Source organism: Schistocerca americana, chromosome 1 (assembly GCF_021461395.2).
Source record: "Schistocerca americana isolate TAMUIC-IGC-003095 chromosome 1, iqSchAmer2.1, whole genome shotgun sequence".
Taxonomy (NCBI): Eukaryota; Metazoa; Arthropoda; class Insecta; order Orthoptera; family Acrididae; genus Schistocerca; species Schistocerca americana.
Window position 1 is genome coordinate 622,990,094 of NC_060119.1, and position 21,582 is coordinate 623,011,675.

A 21,582-nucleotide genomic window follows, 5' to 3' on the forward strand; every position below is an offset into this window, starting at 1 on the left:
GTGCTCATCTCAAGCTGTCTGGCATCTAAGCCTTACAGCAAGTAATTATGTGGACTCCAGCATCTGGGCCTGCATGTTTGGCTGTGTCCTTTCATAGATTCCAAGTACCACAGTCAGAAACCAGAGGCATCAAGTGTTTGGGACCACAGATAGGCAGGATCATCTGATCTGCTATCACACTTGCATCTGGCAATGCCACCTAATGCACCAAACAAACCCAGCAAGCCTGACACAATTCCCAGCCAGTTGCCTTGCCCCACTGCTGTCCCCATTATGGTATGTCTTAACTGTTGCAGGCCATTCCCTCTGCTGCCACACTTCCACCAAGCAGTCAGCAGAAAATTTGTGATTATTGTTTCTTAATTTGGTCTTTAACATTATATATGACAACCGTAGCATGTATACCATGTTTTTAGCACAACTCAGCAACCTGAAAATGTCATAAGAACAAAAGCGGCTTAACACAATAAAAGTGTGTGAGGCTGTTTATATTAATCATTAGAGTCCTTAATTAGCTTTTCCACTGTTGCTTTAGAGTTTCAGAATACCTGAGTGGTCACTGCTCATTTGTGACACTAAAATGTGTTCCACACTAATATTATGATTATGTAAGTTCTCTAATTTAATGCACTATATTTTCTGTGTGATATTAGGGGCTATCCATTGGAACAGTAAACAAGGTGTATATGAAATTTTCTCATCAGTGGTGGCCAGAAGATTGTAGTGGTTTTGGATTTTTGTGGAATGCAGAGGATAAAGCTGGATCAGAAATGTCTGGAGGTGATGTATGTATTATACTATTACAATTACAAAATGCATTGCTCCATGTGTGACAACTATAATAACAACATTCTGATATATTTCATGATTATCTAGTAAGGTACTGTGAATCTGTAATTACATAACGTCATTTTATGTGTGTTTTTTTTTTACCCCCCTCAGTGAACACATTTGCTCATTTTTTTATTGCAGGAACATGTTATGTTTAGAGAAAAAATATTTAGTGCCTGCAATATTCTGAAACTGGATGCCAGCCACTTTCTTCACTTGGTAATCTTCTGCTCAGGAACCTGCCTTCTCAGAAAATAATCACCATTGCTCTGAAGATTTCATAAAACTCTCAGTCCCAACAGTACCTCCACTATGATAGCTGCCACTGACTTCACATATTAAAAATGTCACTTCTATATCCTCGGCATGCATAGACTCTTGTTATGGTGAACAACAGCTGTTCCAGTATAATGAAAGCCCCACCTAGGCCTTTACAGACGGGTTTTACCTTCCACACCCAGTCAAAGAGGCTGATCATACCGTGTCCTTTCACACAATGGATAACCATCTACAATGGAGTAATCCTCTAACAAGCCTTTAGTTATGTTTCATCTTCTCCTAGAATGAGGAATATCTTCTACAAAATTTGTCCTATTTCTCCCAAAGCAGTATTTTATCACCCCTGTGACCTATGAAATATCTTGGGTCTGCTAAGGATCCTTTGCAGCATAGGTTGTACCTATATCAGAAACTTAAGCAGGTCATCTATACCATGTATCCATCTATACAGCACATTCTATTCTAGTTAGGTCAACACGTTGTCCTGTCACATTAGTGGCAGGACTACCTCTCTAGACATACATATCATACTTGATTGTCATCTTTACTATGTGGACCTCAACACCAGCCAGTTGTTTGCCAGCTGACAAACTGCTGCCAAGGACTAATATAAATAGTCAGTAGCAGAGTGTGTCACCCAGCTTAATTCCTTTTCTATGCCATGTGGCAGCTGGTTGGCCTTACTTTTGCCATGGGTGCACATGTTTGATTAAGATTCATTCCCACATATATCTTCTTGAATTTAATGCACTTGTGAGAACAATATGGCAGAAACACCCTTTCCTATGAGAGCAAAATCCTTTCTGTCCCACTCTATCATTCAGCCATTCTCTAGAAGTCTGTCTCAGTAGCAGGAACCTTACTGAAATAATGGTTGTCTTCACTCATAATGATTGTCTTCACTAATGCCATGGATCCTCATGTCTCATTAAGATTCACATCTTGCAGTATGTTGCATATTTATCAGTATCTTACTTAGTAACTGTTTACTTCTGTTAAGTAACTCATCTAAAGTAGTGAGAAAAGTTACCAAATACAAACATTACTGATCTGTATTTGACCATATTTACATTTTCTACCAGTTATTTTTTTATAACTACACATGTACTAATTTCTTGTATGTCTTAATAAGACTGTATATGTTTGTGTGCCATGTTTCAGGAGCAGAATTGGCTGAAGGAGGTATTCATGTTTAATACTGTTGATAATCATCCTCTTTGTTTGTGTGGCTGGATTGTTGGTCCTGAGGCTCGAAAGATGGAACTTATGTCTGATACAGAAGTCTGTGACAGTTTAATGAGTTTGCTTAAGCGTTTCCTTGGAAAGCATTTCAAAGTGCCATATCCTGAAAAAATATTGAGGTAAGTTAGGTACACACTTCTATGCATGCTGTAATATGTCACTACATCCATGTCCGTATCTTCAAACTGTCGTATGATAAGTTCATGATTTTGCTTTAAAAGTTTTCTTTTTTGTTTGAAACTCTCTTCATTTCTTATGGTTGTTGTTGTTGCTGTTGTCGTCTTCAGCTCAAAGACTACTTTGCTGCAGCTCTCCACACTACTCTAACCTGTGCAAGCCTCTTCACCTCTGAGTAACTATTGCAACTTACATCTTTCTGAATCTGTTTACTGTATTCATCTCTTGGCCTTCCTTTTCAGTTTTTACTCCCCACACTTCCCTCCAGTACTAAATTATTGATCCTTTGATGCCTCAGAATGTGTCCTACCAACTGATCCCTTCTTCTAGTCTGGTTGAGCCACAAATTTCTCCTCTCCCCAATTCTATTTAGTACCTCTTATTAGTTATTTGATCTACCCATCTAATCTTGAGCATTTTTCTGGAGCATCACATTTCAATGGCTTCTATACTCTTCTTGTCTAAACTGTTAATTTTCCATGTTTCACTTCCATACATGGCTACACTCCATACAAATACTTTCAGAAAGGACTTCCTGGCACTTAAATCTATATTCGATGTTAACAAATTTCTCTTCTTCAGAAATGCTTTTCTTGCCATTTTATATCCTCCCTACTTCGACCATCATCAGTTATTTTGATTCCCAAATAGCAAAACTCATATATTACTTTAAGTGTCTCATTTCCTAATCTAACTCCCTCGGCATCACCTGATTTGATTCAGCTACATTCCATTATTCTCATTTTGCTTACCCCATGGAAATCTATTACTTGACTAATGTATATAAATCCAGTGCATGTGCAGCTACAAGTTGCCATTTTAAGTTCTGATCATAAAACTTTTGTGAATGTTACAGCTATGCAGGGCATAACTAGTGGGCATTAGTTATTCTTTATTTTCTTTACCAAGCAAAACTCCGGTAATATGCTTGATTTTTTTCTTTTATCACTAATACTATACCAGTCAGTGATCCTGTTTCATTGATAACACTATCGGTAATAACAGTATGTTAAACTCTGATCGTCCTTCCTTCCTTTATATTTGATAATCATGCCAAAAAAGACAGTTATACTTTGAACAGAGAGAGCTAAAGTACAGTGTGTGGAGTGTTGGATAAGCTTCCACAGTAACTGAGAAATGCACTGAATACTATTTGACATTGTTATTTATCTTTACTGTTGATGATTAATTCATAGTTACACTAACTAATGCTCAACAAATTGCAGTCTCTTGATGCTATTGCTGCATGATCAATGTATTTTAATGTTATTAAGCTGTAGATTCTTCATAACAGATAACCTGGTTATTGAAGCTATTTTCTGGGCGATTAAAATGTCGAGTTATCGGTTTGAGTCCATTTTTGTTGGTTATTCTCAGTGAAATAAATCCATAATTGGATTGAATTTCACTCTCACTAAACCTAATATTTATGATTACTGCTATATTCTCACTCCTGAGGAGTCCATCCAACATTTATCACTTACACTCCATGTTCTGTTGTAGGTTTTGTGACTTCCTGCCTGAGTTTTCAGCCAGCTCATAACACCTAATAGCTCTGAATATTTGTGTTGCTGACTTCACAGAGGAAGGTGAATTCTGGCACTTTATTCATTAATTACTGCAAAATTGATATTTTTACTCTCTACACTCAGTCAGCAGTCCAGTTTCCTATTTCACTCCTAGAACATCAACTGTTTATTGATCGTGAAATTCAGCCTAAACCAAAAATCACCATGTGCATTTGTCACCTACACTCTCAACTAAATTGCCAATTTTTATTCATAGTACAAATCTGGAATATTCACAGCAATCATAAAATTCCCTACTGTACAGGGCAGCTGAAAAAAATGAACTGGGACAGCCACAGAACAGTCAAAGTCTCTGATTAATCCTAGGAGTCTTTATTTAACACAATTTACTGCCAATTACTTTCTGGCAAACACTATACTTTCATATTTAGATCTGATTTGTTTTATGTTTCAAAGTTTACATAACTCCTTTTAACCAGTTTTTCAACTTGTTTGTTACAATGCCAGGACTATAACCTTTATGTACACTCTTAAGAAACTCAGCCCTTGATAAGCACATAACCAAGACTGAGAACTTTGCTAAGCTTTTGATAGTGCCCATCATCAGAGCAAACTTGTGCCCAGTACCTCTACTCTCCTCTCCCGCACACATACACTGTAACAAAGCCTCAGCTGACTACATTGGACTGGCACAGCAACTCGACTAAGGAACGACTTGTTTGGGTTGGAGTGGGTGAGCAGTGAAAGGAATTAGGGAGGGGGGAGGGTGGGTTGGAGGGAAGGATGGCTGATGATGGCAGCAACAAAATAGGAATTGATAATAGTGAGCTCATCCTGCTGAAGGAATGTAGTGCTGATGGGGCACACAATGATGTCAGTGAGTAGATTGTAATGGAAGACATAAAAAAGGAAGAGGGAGACTGTGGAGATGAATGTTTAAGTGTAAAATGATTGCAGCAGATGCCATGTGGACATGAATGGAGGTGGGTATGGGACAGAGGCTAATGGGGATTGATGAGGCCAGGAGGGTAGCAGTATCAAAGGATGAAATGTAAGGAGAATGCTCATCTATGTAATTCAGAGAATCTGGTATTGGAAGGGTGGAGGGGAAAAGGGGGCCACTGGATCCAGAGGGCTTGGGGTGTGAAGCAGCTGTTGAAGCCAAGCAAGTTAGACTCAGCAGCTTTTTCTGTCATTGGGTGGTAAACTCTGTTCTTGGTCACAGTCTGTTGCTGCCCATTCAGTTTTTGACAGTTGGTTGCTAGTAATGTCTACGTAAAAGCCTGTTCAATGTTTACAACAGAATCGTTTATGCTAAGACTGCTTTCATTTGTGACCCTGACTTTGATAGGATAGGATATTCCAGCCACAGATAGACTTTAGTCAAAACGCTGACCAATTTCTATGACCTGTAGGGTCAGCTGAGCTTTCATGGACAAGGAGCATTCCATAATACTGTTAGTATCTTGTGGAGTCTAAGCCACTGTGTCACTGTTGCCACTAAGGTGAAGGGGGCTGCTACATTCTATAAGGTTGGTGGTTGTAATTCAATTGCTCACCACTTTACATATTTGTCTCTCTTTAGTAACTAGATATATTTTTCAGTTATTTATCTTTGCTATGCCTACTTCTTGGCTGAAAATATCATTGTTAATTCATTTTAGTTCAGTTTTGCATGTTTAGAGCATCGTTGAGTAATTTTATAATTATTGTAAGATTCTGTAATTTTCATTGGAAAGTACTGGATGGAAAAATAACAATATCTATCCTTTTCATAATGTTGTTGTAATTTTCATTGCTGAGAAACAGATAATATTATTCAAATCTATGTTAAAGTGACCTTTCACTTACTTTGTTTATACTTAATGCTACAAGTATTTCATCAATATTCTGGCAGATCAGGACTCAAAACCCAGAAGTTTGTCTTTCATAGTCAATGCCCTTACTAACTGAGCAATCCATGCGTGTCCCTTCTTCATAACTGAGTTATGCCAGTACTTATCCCCACTTTCCAAAATTTGTAGGATCTCTCCTGCAGACCTTACTGGACCATAACTCCTCCAAGAGAAGATATTGATGAGAAGTGGCTTAGTCACAATCTGGCACTTGTTTCCAGGGTGAATATTTCACTTCACAGCAGAATGTGCTCTGTTATATAACTTCCTGCCAAATTAATACTGTATGTTGGACTGGGACTCAGGTCTTAGCCTTTACCCCTCATAGATACTGTCCTGGAACTATGAAGGTGAATCTTCTACGTGTTACATGGACAATACAGGCAATGTGTGTTTGGTTGTCTGTCCTCTGCATTGCTAGTAAGATTTTTAGTTGTTTTAAATGTCCATGTTCTCCGTACATGCAAGCGAGTGTTTGTTCATAGAATTTTTTTCCATTATGGAATTTCCTTTATCATATTACACCTATTTCCTCTTGCATGAACCACTGAGCACACTCGTTGTATTAGAACATAGACTGTGGATGCCTGCCAGATATAATGTGAAATTTAGAAGTTATAGAAGATTTCTGAGAATGGTTTACATTTTGTGAGAAACATTCTTGCTTGCAATTAAATATAGTATTTCATTATGATGGAGGTGTGACATACCCATAAACAGAAACAAAAATGATATAACTTCAAATATTTATGCATGGTATATGGTTGTACATTAAAATCAAAACACAGGAACAGCAACAGCAGTTCCAACATCAGCAAAAACTGATGCAGAAATTGTAGCAATGACAACAGCAGCAGTAGCAGCAGCATGAACTAGTTACATAGCAGCAATTGTCACACTCTGTGTGATTCCTTATTCCACAGTGACCATGAGGAATTAACTTCATATGTACCATGTTTGGAATATTATCTCACGGCGGAACATAAATTAGCCCAACACTACAACCATTGAGTGTACATGGTATCAGAATGACAGTGTTTCTTTCATTGAGCTAGGCAACCAGGACAGACGTAGTTACTATTGTGACCAGATGAAACTACTTTCATCCAGCCATATCTGTGGGTTCTTTGATTGCTCTGGGAGAAGACTCATTAAACTACATTACTGGCCATTAAAATTGCTACATCAACAAGAAATGTAGATGATAAACCAGTATTCATTGGACAAATATATTATACTAGAACTGACATGTGATTACATTTTCACGCAATTTGGGTGTATAGATCCTGAGAAATCAGTACCCAGAACAACCACCTCTGGCCCTAATAATGGTGTTGATACACCTGGGCATTGAGTCAAATAGAGCTTGGATGGCGTGTACAAGTATAGCTGCCCATGCAGCTTCATCATGATACCACAGTTCATCAAGAGTAGTGACTGGCGTATTGTGACATGCCAGATGCTCGCCCACCATTGACCAGACGTTTTCAATTGGAGAGAGATCTGGAGAATGTGCTGGCCAGGGCAGCAGCCGAACATTTTCTGTATCCAGAAAGGTCCGTTCAGGACCTGCAACATGCGGTCGTGCATTTCCTGCTGAAATGTAGGGTTTTGCAGAGATTGAATGAAGGGTAGACCCACAGGTCATAACACATCTGAAATGTAATGTCCACTGTTCAAAATGCCATCAATGCGAACAAGAGGTGATCCAGACGTGTAACCAATGGCACCCCATACGATCACGCCGGGTGATACACCAGTATAGCGATGACGATTACACACTTCCAATGTGCGTTCACCGCGATGTCACCAAACATGGATGTGACCATCATGATGCTGTAAACAGAACCTGGATTCATCTAAAAAAATGATATTTTGCCATTCGTGCACCCAGGTTCGTCGTTGAGTACACCATCGCAGGCACTCCTGTCTGTGATGCAGCGTCAAGGGTAACCACAACCATGGTATCCGAGCTGATAGTCCATGCTACTGCAAACCTCGTCGAACTGTTTGTGCAGATGATTGTCATCTTGCAAATGTCCCCATGAGTTGACTCAGGGATCGAGATGTGGCTGCACAATCCATTACAGCCATGCGGATAAGATGCCTGTCATCTCGACTGCTAGTGATACAAGGCTGTTGGGATCCAGCAAGGCAATCCGCATTACCCTCCTGAACCCACCGATTCCATATTCAGCTAACAGTCATTGGATCTCGACCAATGCGAGCAGCAGTGTCGTGATACGATAAACCACAATCACAATAGGCTACAATCCAACCCTTATCAAAGTCAGAAACGTGATGGTACGCATTTCTCCTCCTTACACGAGGAATCACAACAACGTTTCACCAGGCAACGCCGGTCAACTGCTGTTTATGTATGAGAAATCGGTTGGAAACTTCCCTCATGTCAGCACGTTGTAGGTGTCGCCACAGGAGCCAACCCTGTGTGAATGCTCTGAAAAGTTAATCATTTGCATATCACAGCATCTTCTTCCTGTCGGTTAAATTTCACGTCATCTTCGTGGTGTAGCAATTTTAATGGCCAGTAGTGAAGAACACATGAAATATTACTTCACTTTACTAAGTAAATGAATAGAAGATATACTTAATTTTGTAACCATTCTCTGCCAAAAACTTGCTCAATAATTTACAAGTATCATCGACTGTGGAAGCATCACTTGATGCTCTAAATAAAAAACTTCTCTTGAGGTACAATCTTTGACATTAACAACAGTACATGTTCATCTGAACAACTTGTTGGTCCTACGCTATGATGTTAACTGTTGTAGCTGAGATCACAAACTGGGCTGAGCTGTTGCATGCTTGACACTGTACTGGCCTCAGCTTGAGAGCACTGCTATGCTGGAGAGGGCAGTGATCAGGAGCAGTAAATGAAGCACAGAAATAAGCCTGTTTGTGCAGTTCATTTTAATGTGTAACAGCTTACAACTAATGGCAGACAATGATGCACACACAGAATAAACAGCAAAAGCCAGAGCATCTAAAGAATGGAAGATAACACAAATAACAATAATAATAATAATACAGTGTTCCTTCTTTAAGATAAAATTAACATTGTACCATTAAAAACCTTCCTCAATGTTAATTATCAGTGTTACAAAAACAAATTACAAGCTCTAAGTAAGTCCTAACAAGGCTCTAAAATTTTTAAATTTTATTTTATGTAGTGGCTTTGTCAGAACATCAGATTGTTGGTCATTGGTGCTAATGTGGTTTAACATAACTTTCTTAGAAGAAACTTGCTCGCTCACAGATAAAATTTTCACGTATATATGCTTTAGCTCATAATGGTGCTGTGTGTTCTTACAACGGATTTTAACTGTGATGTTGTCTTCATAAAGTACAACAGCTCTTTGACTGCCAGGAAGAATGTGATACAAATTACCGAGCCATTGAGTTTCGCTAGTTGCCTAGCATAATGCTACAAATTCAGATTCTGTTGATGACAGAGACACTGTGGGTTGCTTCTTAGATGCCCATGAAACACTACAACCAAACACTTTGAAAAGATAGCCACTTTTAGACTTTCTGTCTACTCTGTCACCAACCCAATCAGAGTCCACATAACCAATTATAGGATTAGTACATTTTTCATCCATAACATATAACACACTCTGTTTTACAGTTCCCTTAATGTAACACAAGACACTTTTTGAAGCCTTCCACAAATCCAGACTTGCACATGATTGGTACCTGCATAGAACACATATGGTTATGTAAATATCTGATCAGGAACCTAACATAGCATACATCAGTAACCCTATTAATTTTATACACCCTTCCTCAATGTCTTCATTTTCATGTTTTTCTCTTTTTAATATACTTTGATCAAAATTTTCCGCCATGGGGGTTGAAACAGGACTACATTCAAACAAATCAAAAACTTTCAACTCTATTTCAGGGTAGGTACTTTGGCAAAATAGTAACAGTGCCCTCCTGTAAATTTTTAACAATATTGATTCTCAAATAGTTTCTAATCATACCCAAATCTTTCAGTTTAAAGTTATCACTCAATAACAGCTTTAAATTGTCGGTGTCACTCTGGGAAGTTGAATCTATCAGTAGATCATCAATGTAAGCGAATATATATGCTTTAAGACTATTTTCTGTCTTTACATACAAGCAATACTCAAAATCACTTCATACAAATTCTAAGCCATTTATTACTGTGTGAAATTTAATATTGCAATTTCTGGGTGAGTCCTTTAAACCATACAGAGCCTTTCTAAGTTTACAAACTTTATCATTCATTCTACTGCAGTATCCAGTAGGATAAGTCTTCATCTATCTCTCCATAGATAAATGCACTACAAACATCCAGTTGATAGATGGGAAAGTTATTCTCATTACAAAAAAAATGAGAAACAGTTTCACTGAAGTTTTGCTACTGGACTGTATATCTCTGAATAAGGCAAGCTTTGTTGGAAACATTTTGCTACAAGACGAGATTTATAAGAAACAACATTACGTTTTTCATCTCTTTTTTGCCTAAAACCCAACTTTTCATCAATAACATCACAATCATTTAGCTTACATACATACTCTGATGTGCTGTTTTCTTCTAGGACTTGCAGCTCTCTTGCTGTGGCAACTTTCCAATTTTTATCTTTGCTACAAGACACTGCTTCAGCGTAGATACTGGGGTCTTCATCATTCACTGGAGTCAATAGGCTCAACTCATAATCCTCCAAGTAATTTGGGTGTTGAATTTTCCTCCTGTGTCTAAGATTGTATGTCTTCTTGTCATTAGGACGGGTGGTAGGGACAGAGCATCGAGTGACATTATACTGAGTGCACTATCCGAAAATTACCTCGAGCAATTAGACAGAGAACCGACTTGTGGAGATAACATCTTGGACCTACTGATAACAAACAGACCCAAACTTTTCGACTCTGTATGTGCAGAACAGGGAATCAGTGATCATAAGGCCATTGCAGCATCCCTGAATATGGAAGTTAATAGGAATATAAAAAAAGGAAGGTTTATCTGTTTAGCAAGAGTAATAGAAGGCAAATTTCAGACTACCTAACAGATCAAAATGAAAATTTCTATTCCGACACTGACAGTGTTGAGTGTTTATGGAAAAAGTTCAAGGCAATCGTAAAATGCGTTTTAGACAGGTACGTGCCAAATAAAATTGTGAAGGACGGGAAAAACCCACCGTGGTACAACAACAAAGTTAGGAAACTACTGCGAAAGCAAAGAGAGCTTCACTCCAAGTTTAAACGCAGCCAAAACCTCTCAGACAAACAGAAGCTAAACAATGTCAAAGTTAGCATAAGGAGGGCTATGCGTGAAGCGTTCAGTGAATTCGAAAGTAAAATTCTATGTACCTACTTGACAGAAAATCCTAGGAAGTTCTGGTCTTACGTTAAATCAGTAAGTGGCTCGAAACAGCATATCCAGACATTCCGGGATGATGATGGCACTGAAACAGAGGATGACACGCATAAAGCTGAAATACTAAACACCTTTTTCCAAAGCTGTTTCACAGAGGAAGACCGCACTGCAGTTCCTTCTCTAAATCCTCGCACAAACGAAAAAATGGCTGACATCGAAATAAGTGTCCAAGGAATAGAAAAGCAACTGGAATCACTCAACAGAGGAAAGTCCACTGGACCTGACGGGATACCAATTCGATTCTACACAGAGTACGCGAAAGAACTTGCCCCCCTTCTAACAGCCGTGTACTGCAAGTCTCTAGAGGAACGGAAGGTTCCAAATGATTGGAAAAGAGCACAGGTAGTCCCAGTCTTCAAGAAGGGTCGTCGAGCAGATGCGCAAAACTATAGACCTATATCTCTGATGTCGATCTGTTGTAGAATTTTAGAACATGTTTTTTGCTCGAGTATCATGTCGTTTTTGGAAACCCAGAATCTACTATGTAGGAATCAACATGGATTCCGGAAACAGCGATTATGTGAGACCCAACTCGCTTTATTTGTTCATGAGGCCCAGAAAATATTAGATACAGGCTCCCAGGTAGATGCTATTTTCTTGACTTCCGGAAGGTGCTCGATACAGTTCCGCACTGTCGCCTGTTAAACAAAGTAAGAGCCTATGGAATATCAGACCAGCTGTGTGGCTGGATTGAAGAGTTTCTAGCAAACAGAACACAGCATGTTGTTATCAATGGAGAGACGTCCACAGACGTTAAAGTAACCTCTGGCGTGCCACAGGGGAGTGTTATGGGACCATTGCTTTTCACAATATATATAAATGACCTAGTAGATAGTGTCGGAAGTTCCACGCGGCTTTTCGTGGATGATGCTGTAGTATACAGAGAAGTTGCAGCATTAGAAAATTGTAGCGAAATGCAGGAAGATCTGCAGCGGATAGGCACTTGGTGCAGGGAGTGGCAACTGACCCTTAACATAGACAAATGTAATGTATTGCGAATACATAGAAAGAAGGACCCTTTATTGTATGGTTATATGATAGCGGAACAAACACTGGTAGCAGTTACTCCTGTAAAATATCTGGGAGTATGCGTGCGGAGCGATTTGAAGTGGAATGATCATATAAAATTAATTGTTGGTAAGGCGGGTACCAGGTTGAGATTCATTGGGAGAGTCCTTAGAAAATGTAGTCCATCAACAAAGGAGGTGGCTTACAAAACACTCGTTCGACCTATACTTGAGCATTGCTCATCAGTGTGGGATCCGTACCAGATCGGGTTGACGGAGGAGATAGAGAAGATCCAAAGAAGAGCGGCGTGTTTCGTCACAGGGTTATTTGGTAACCATGATAGCGTTACAGAGATGTTTAACAAACTCAAGTGGCAGACTCTGCAAGAGAGGCGCTCTGCATCGCGGTGTCGCTTGCTCGCCAGGTTTCGAGAGGGTGCGTTTCTGGATGAGGTATCGAATATATTGCTTCCCCCTACTTATACCTCCCGAGGAGATCACGAATGTAAAATTAGAGAGATTAGAGCACGCATGGAGGCTTTCAGACAGTCGTTGCTCCCGCGTACCATACGCGACTGGAAGAGGAAAGGGAGGTAATGACAGTGGCACGTAAAGTGCCCTCCACCACACGCCGTTGGGTGGCTTGTGGAGTATAAATGTAGATGTAGATGTAGATCAAAAACCATAGTTTCCTCTGCATCCTCAAAAAAAAAGTATCTTTTTTTCACTATCTTCACTGACTTCTTTTTCTTCTCCAGGATGACTTTTATTTTCTTCCACAATCTCAGTCCTCATTTCTTCTTTCTGTTCCTTTGAGTCTAAAGCTTTATCTATGTTCTCTTTATCACAACATATAGTATCTGATTCTTTTACATGGCCATCAGTTTTCTTCTCCCTTTCATATTCTGCTGGTGGCAAGAAAATTATGCCTTGATGCATCTCAGTTCTCTTTGTGTAAGGTATAAATATTCTGTACCCCTTCACATCATTACCATAACACATAAATAAACCATCTTGTTTCTGGGATCTAATATCAGTCTCTTTTCTTTGGGCACAAGGGCAGACATACGAGTTCCAAATATTTTCAAATCTGCTAAGGGTAATTCTCTGGGATAATAAGCTTCAAAAGGAGTTTTACCTTTTGCACAACTTGGACCAGTTCGATTTAGTATGTAAGCCACCATGCCAACACCTTCAGCCCAGAAATGTTTGGGCATTCCTGGAATCATTGAACGAGCAACTTAACCATGGTGCACACTTCTCTTTCAGTTCTTCCATTTTGTTGTGGTGTGCACACAATGCTTCTTTGACGGGTTATGCCATAATTTAATTTTCAGTCCAGTTTCTCTCTGTTTTTTCAATAAAATTCCTAATCAAATCTTTAACTTCCTTTTCTGTTTCATAAAGAATACTTTGCAATAACCAAAGCAGTCATCTTTCAACAGCAAAAAAATATTTTACTCCTCCAAGCGAATGCATCTCTGTGAGTCCACGGAAGTCTGCATGAACCAAGTCAAGTGGGGCATTAGCTCATGACCAACAGGGAAAGGCAAGCAATGTTGTTTACCTGCCAAACATTCTTCACAAGTGACGAAGTTGTCAATGAAGCTCACACCTTTATGTGACAAAAACTGTCTCACATGCGTAATGCTCTGATGGCACAATTTTTATGACAGACACTCAAGATTTCAACACATTTAGACAAATTGACCAGGCCCCTATCAATATTGACTGATGAAAGCTCACTAGTGTTGTTACTGTCAACTGCAGTGTGTGTGTTTCATCCACACATATCAAAGTAACCACTGACAGTCCTGATTGTGCTCCATTTACTGAAAACAACATATGATACAATTTGTTGACATGTTTGGATAATGCATGAACTTCACCTTAACTGTTCTAGAATTCAGATTGTTCCTTGTTTGATACTAATCACATATGTTTGTCTAATACAGTTCCTACAGAAAACAGATTTATTTCAATTCAGGCACAAAAAGTGCTCCACTAAGTACTGTTTTGATAAATTTAACTCTCTTTCATGCATACAGTTTACTATTACCCACAGTAACTTCCATTGAGCTTTGCATACTGTCCAGTTTCATAAACAGTTCTCTCTTGTTGCACATATGCTCACTAGCACCTGTATCCATAATCCAATCATCTTCTAGGTCAACTAATTGATTCATACACATAAAGGCATTTACATCTTGAGCTTTTTGCCTTCCTTTGATTTCAACTGCCTGCAATCTGACTTCACGTGACTTCTTTTCTTACAATAATTGCAGCTGCTCATTTCTCTCTTCACTTTACTTTTCAGTTCTTTGAACTTTACTACAAGCATAACAGGTAATTCTTTGCTGCCTGCTTACACTAGCCAAAGCTACCTCCAGCCGACCGGACTGATTGTTTCTTTCTTCCTCAATTAGCTATCCTGAAGTTAACGTATAAATGTTTGCTTCTCGAAGGGGATTGACTTCCATGCTGAATGAAAATGTTTACATCACTCAGGTAATGACATTAACACTTTTATTATTATCATTTTATCTGAAAGTGGTTCACCTGCTTGCTTCAGGTTCATGTTGATTTCTTCTATTTCCAGCATAACTATAACCACTGAGTCATCACCAAGTTGGAATGAGAAAAACTTTTGCTGAAGTAGGTGAATACCCACTGCGGACTCTTTTTCATATGCTGCCTTCAGTTTTGTCCACATGCTGGCTGACACCGTACATGAAAGTAAATGAGTGAATGGTGCCATCTCCATCCACATCACAATAAGTTTCTGCGCTTCTGTGTCCTTTTCCAGCCATGTTTTTACTTCAGCTTCGTTCTCCTTTGGGAGCTTAATGACAATGGCATTGACAATATCTAAAAGGCCTTTCCCTCTGAGTATCACTTCAATTTGTGAATTTCCATACTACCCAATTGTCCCCTCCAGACAACTATAAATACTGAAACTGATGCATAGATTGTTTGACTGCACCACCCTAACACTATGCTGGTAACATCAAAGTTTGCTGTTATACACGACACCACCAAACAAATCTCTGCCAATACACTGAAAAACAGATTTATGCATCTGTGCCTATAACCTGCGCTCAGGTGCAGTAAATAAAGCTTGAAAATAAGCCTGTTTGTGCAGAGTTTATTTTAATGTGTAACAGCTTACAACTAATGGAAGACAACAATACACAGACAAAATAAACAGCAAAAGCTAAAGAATCTAAAGAATGGAAGATAACACAAATCAAAGGAAAACGGTGTTGCTTTTTTAAGATAACATTAACTTTGTACCATTAACAGGGAGGCATGGTCTTCAGGAGGCATATATTGTTGTGGATTCACAGCAAACTGTTACTAATGTCTGGTATCAATCCATGTTGCCAACTTTGATATGGCACCGTGATCTCCGGATGATGCCACACTTACAATTGGACACTGAACTCCAAGGCATTACCCAACACTGCAAATTCACTTGCAAAGTAGATTGTTGTGTTAAATCTTATGCAGACAGCCTCATTAGATACAGATTGGTTGAAGCCACAGTTGGCCATCAACTTCAGATTGGTGCCCTCAGATTACCAGGTCCTGGCTGGGAAGTAGTGGTACCTTTTGTATGGTCATTTGAAATAACACAATCAGCCCAGTGTCTGATGTCATGTTCACTGAGCCATCCACCACAGGCCGTGCTTCCTTCTTGCTCTGGGTGCTTCTGCCACTACACTGCAGAGCTTACTGCACAGATTATGGTTGGACATACCACATTTTTACCATATGTCACAGTGCCGGAGCATGGACTGCAAGGAGGTCTTCATTGTCTGTACAATGCAGGGTGGGGTCCATGACAAATGTCTGTGTATGCACCTCCACGTTACTGGATACTGGGCACAGTTTCAACCAGATACTGGTGCTACAGCAATATTGTTGCCTCTGTCCTGGTATGTACAAAGCCTTTGCTTGGTTATGGCCAAGCACCAATTCCAGTTTTAGGCATATGGTATGCCTTTGTCATGTACAGATCAATTACTCACCATCATGGAGTCCATATGGAACTTACTCAATTGTCTCATGACAAGGGACACTCTTCACCAAGTTCCATCAAGTCTCTGGTTATCTTCCATCATTTTAGTCCATAAACCATATGGATCTCTTCGCATTTGTGAGGACTTCAAAGCCACAAAAATGCCAAGCTGTAACAGATATCTCTCACTATCACAGTCCAAAGCATTATTTTCTCTCCTTGCATATGAGCTTTGCTACCCAAAGATCAACCTTTTGGAGTGTACTTCCAGATTCCCATCGATGCAGTGTTTCAAAGTTTTATGGTAATCAGTATGCCATTTGGATTATACCAATACTGTGGGGTATCATTTTGTGTCACAAGCAACCGAGCAATATTTCAAAGGTTCAAGGAACAGTTACTGTGGAGCATTACCTAGTGATAAAATTATTTTGAATAAACCAACAAACTGATGAAGAAGAACACTTATTTGGCCTGCGATGAGTTTTTACATTGCTGGGCCTAACAGGCCTTCATTGCAACCTCCAAAGTTATTCATTTTTTCAGCCATAAATATAGTACTTAGGGTGTATTACAGGAAAAGGTGGAGTGAGACCAACAGAAGCAGATGTACCAGCTGTACAGAAAACACTGGAACTGAGCAATCTGAAAGAACTTCAGTCAATACTTGATAAAATAAATAATTTTTAATGCTTCATTCAAAATGCCACCATGCTATCTGCAGCTTTGAACAGATTCTAGAAAGCTACTTTTGAGTGGACTTCTCAAAGTAAGGAGGCATTCTCTGGTCTCTAATAGTGTCTAGTACAAACTGTGGTTGCTTGTTGAGTTCCCTTTCATCCTGGTAATGGATACCCCAAGTAGGGAATTGGAACAATATTGCCTCATCGCACAACACAATGGATCTGAACATCCAATTGTGTATGCATTTCAATTCTGTTTTCTACAAAACTACATACATGTTGATAAATAGCCTCTCTCAATCATCTATGGCACACAGAAGAACCACAAGTACCTGTTCAGTAGTAATTTGAGTTGGTCACCAACCACAGTTCACAGTTGGCACTATTTGCACATGATTACTACATCCAGAATGCACTGCCAATTGTGTACAGTGTTGGCCCTTGCTCCTCAGTAAGTACCAATATGAGACAATGTATGTTATAGATTTATAGATCACTATGCCAATGCAAACACTTTATCCTGGTTACCTTTGGGTCCAAATGAGGTATTTAATGCCTCCTCTCAGATCTGTTGGCAAATAGACAACCAACCACCAGCATGCCTAACAGATCTTCTGCAGACAGCTGCATAAATAGCAGATGTGACATCTATAGGCCATCTTGTATCACGTATTTGCTGTTATTCATGCAGTGAGTGACCATCATGGTTTCAAGAAACACAGCAGGCTGCCAAAAGCCTGTTCTCCCTCTAGGACCAGCTTAGAGTGTGCCAAGGTGTACTTTTCTGTCTGCAACTGCAGAAATTGGCCAGCTGATTATTCCAGAAGATCTAAGTCAGAGGTATTAGCACTCCTCCATCATGGACACTGAAGCATATCCAGTTGCAAACAACTTCCACACTGATATGCATGGTTTCCATAATTAAAGTTACAGTTTCAAAATGCTGTAGAAAGAGAAAAACTGCTCAGAATGACATTAAATTCAAACAGCATATTTTGGACACAGGAGAAATGTCAAGGGAAAAAAAGAAGAAAAAAATAGCTTGACAAAAATTTGCACAGTAGATGGCACTGTAATCATCAGAATATGTCCACCAATAGATGTGCACCAGCCACCTGTTACTCAGTTTGCATCAAAGATACTCAACATGACTGATCCATGAAGGATCATGTGCTACTGGTAAAGCCAGTAGCCCTGCAGAAGTTCTAGACACCCAAGGGTATGAAAAAAAGCATTAGTCCAATGTCTGCTAAGGGGCTGGAGAAGATTGTTACAAAATTGAAAAAGCCAAGTTCTTTTGAAGTGCAATGTGGCAGAGAGAGGAAAGCAGGTGATCCAACGTTTGTCAAAGATATGGCCATGGCATTCCAGGAAGGGCTGGGCAGTGGTGTACAAATGTACAGTGCACAGGGAATTGCCCAAACATTGGACATGCCTGAAAGCATCATGTACCTACAAAACATCATGCATTGGTATTCACACAAAACCACCCATATTTAGAAGTTGCTTCCTGCTGACCTGCCAGCAGTACAAATGTTCACTGTGGGATTTCTTGCTATCATGGAAGTGGACTATGAATGGTAACTGAATATTCTGTGGACAAACTAAGCCAATTTCCATCTCCAAGGACATGCCAATACACAGAATTGCAGAATACGGGCACCAAAAAATCTGAATGTGTGCGAACTGGTAACACATAATTCTGCAAAGGTGTCTGTGTGCTGCAGGTTGACAGTATCACTTAATTGAAAATTTAGACTTTCTCAGTGTATCTTGATAATGAAGTCTTCTCAGGTTATCAGTAAAGTCAAAGCACTATTCTGTGTCAGCATTTCAAGAAGTTTCCTTCTTGTCATCTTCAGGAGAAGGGTCGGGTTCATGTTCTGTCCATTTCTTTATAGCTGCTGGACTGCAGGCTCCTCCGCATCACCTGCGCCAACCACGCCCCTCCAGAAGGGGTGTTGTGGCCTGTGCCACATGGGGGGGGGGGGGGGCGGGAAGGTGTCAGCCAGTGGTGGTGGGGGCTCCCTGCATGCTAGCAGTTGCAGATGTCATGTCCTGGTGGGGCCTGTCCATTCTGTCTCATGCCTTGCCAGTTTTGCATCGGAGTAGTCTTGTCATATTTTTGTTATCATTACATCTCACGCAGTGCTAAGTTGGAAATCACTGTCTCATTTGACAAGGTTGTTATGGATCCTTATTTTCACATCATGTTTAATGATCAAATCCCAGAACCCGCTAACCTGCACAGCAGCTTTGTTCAAAATCAAACATATGGTTTGCCTTGAGACTGTGTTCCGCCACCACAGATTTCTCCATTTAGACTAGGTGAATGTTCTGAGCAGTGCTGCGAAAGATGATTTCAATATTGGTCTTTTCTAATATCCTGTCAATCTCTGCCATGGATGGCCCAGCATACCAAAGGAATGTCAAATGCATTACTTTCACTCATTGGCCAAAATCAAAAATATGCTGGGCTCAGTGAAGGATAAACTAGGAATACAGACATCTGGAGTCTACAGCATCAGTTGCAAGTGTCGCAAACAGAACATTGGGCAGATGCAGTGATGTATATCACAGCACTACTCAGAATACGTAAGCAGTGTTTGCTTAGGCCAAATGGAGGTATCTGCAGTGGTGCAACACAGTCTCAAGGAATACCATTTATCTGATTTTGAACAAACAAAGCTGCTGTGTGGGGTGAACAGGTTCTGAGATTTGGCCTTTAAAGAGGCTGTGGAGATGTGCGTCCATGACAACCTTGTAAATCGGGATAGCGATTTCCATCTTAGCACCACATGGGTTGCAGCAATAACAAAAATATGACAAGAACACTCCGATGCGAAACCAGTGAAGGCAACAGATGGAATTGACAGGCTCCATCGGGCTGTGACACCCGCACCCACCAGCATGCAGAGAGCCCCCACAACCACCAGCCACAACTGCCCCCTCTGTGGTCTGCGACATCCCTTCTGGAGGCACCGAATTGCGTACTGCCGGTGCAGATGATGCAAAGGAGCCTTCAGTCCAGTGGCTATAAAGAACCAGACAGGACATGAACCAAACACTTCATCTGAAGATGCAAGCAGAAAACTTCTTGATTAGTTGCCACAAAATGACACCTTGACTCAGCAGAGAACCCGAGAAGACTTCATCATCAACATTCACTGAGAAAGTCTGAATTTGCATATAGCACACTTCTACAGAGAGGAGATACAGTGCAGCTTCAAGATGCTGCAGAAACTTTGTAACAAGAAGGCAGATCTGCTCAGCAGACTAGCCTTCCTTCAGTGATGTCAGGACAAGGAAGTACTGCTGCAGTTCACTCACCTGCGACATCACCTCAACATGACAATGACAAAACGGATTTTACAGCTTGCTGGCTGAGTATTGATGCATGAGCACATATACATCACGAGGTTTGAACTTGACAAAAGTTTGCACTTTACTCGCATGACACTTGGAACTGGCATCCAAAATCTCACCATGCTCATTGGAGTGGGTAGATGGTAACTCATTCACAACCAGTGAACTCTGTAAGTGCAAAGCCACCATAAAACAACAAGACAAGTTCCATTGGCTCAAGTGCAGAACACCAATACAAAGGTTTTGAAGACCATTATCAATTTAACTGGAAAGGAACTGGACAAGGCAAAAACATCCATGCTGTCAAAAGGATTACATTTTGCACTGGTTCCAACTACATTACCTAAATGGGAGATCATCAGTAGCATCAAGCAGGCCAACTGCAAGCTTCTCTCTCACACTGCTGAAGAGAGCAGGAGGGAAATTTGCAAATTTGACGAAGTTTGTGAAGATACTTTGAGGGACATGTCTCGACAAAGGTGACATCCACAAAGGTGACATCCTGGTCAGCTTTGATGTCATGTCCCTCTTCATACAGGCACATCTTGAGGACTCCTTGACATCACTAAGGGGCCACTTTGATGAAGACACAGTGAAACTGTTCTGCCGCACACTCATCGCCACACCACATACTTCCAATGTGGTGGTAAATTCTACCAACAGATAGATAGGTTCTCTCCTGATGCCATGTATTGCAAACCTATACAGGGAACACTTTGAAGAAATGGCTCTCAAAATGGCATGCCTGAAACCAAAGGTGCTCTACTACTACTTGGACGATGGACAACATGTTCGTGATTTGGCCACATGGCAAAGAAAATGTACAAGAATTTCTTATCACTTCAACAGCATATAAAACAATATTAAATTCACCATGGAAGTGGAAGGAAATGGCTGTCTGCCTTTCCTCGACATTATGATAAAGAAGAAGACTGACGGCACATTATGTAATTCTGTTTACAGGAAGAAGACACACACAGACCTGTACCATAATGCCAGTAGCTGCTACCACCCAGCACAGCATAAATCTGCACTCACCACCTTGGTGCGCAGAGCATAAGATATGTGTGACAAAGAAAATCTACCTGCTGAACTGCAGTACTTGAGAAACATTGTTTGCAAGAATG

At 40.1% G+C, this 21,582-nt stretch overlaps 1 protein-coding gene across 3 annotated transcripts in view; it reads left to right on the forward strand.

Annotated features, from left to right (window-relative positions):
• Positions 1–21,582, forward strand: part of LOC124607392 (spermine oxidase) — a 188,560-nt gene that overhangs the window by 137,907 nt on the left and 29,071 nt on the right. For all 3 annotated transcript variants that reach the window (XM_047139731.1, XM_047139715.1, XM_047139722.1), the window contains exons 6-7: positions 654–785; positions 2,272–2,471. In XM_047139731.1, the coding sequence (XP_046995687.1) occupies positions 654–785; positions 2,272–2,471 (332 nt within the window). The remainder of the gene's footprint in view (positions 1–653; positions 786–2,271; positions 2,472–21,582) is intronic.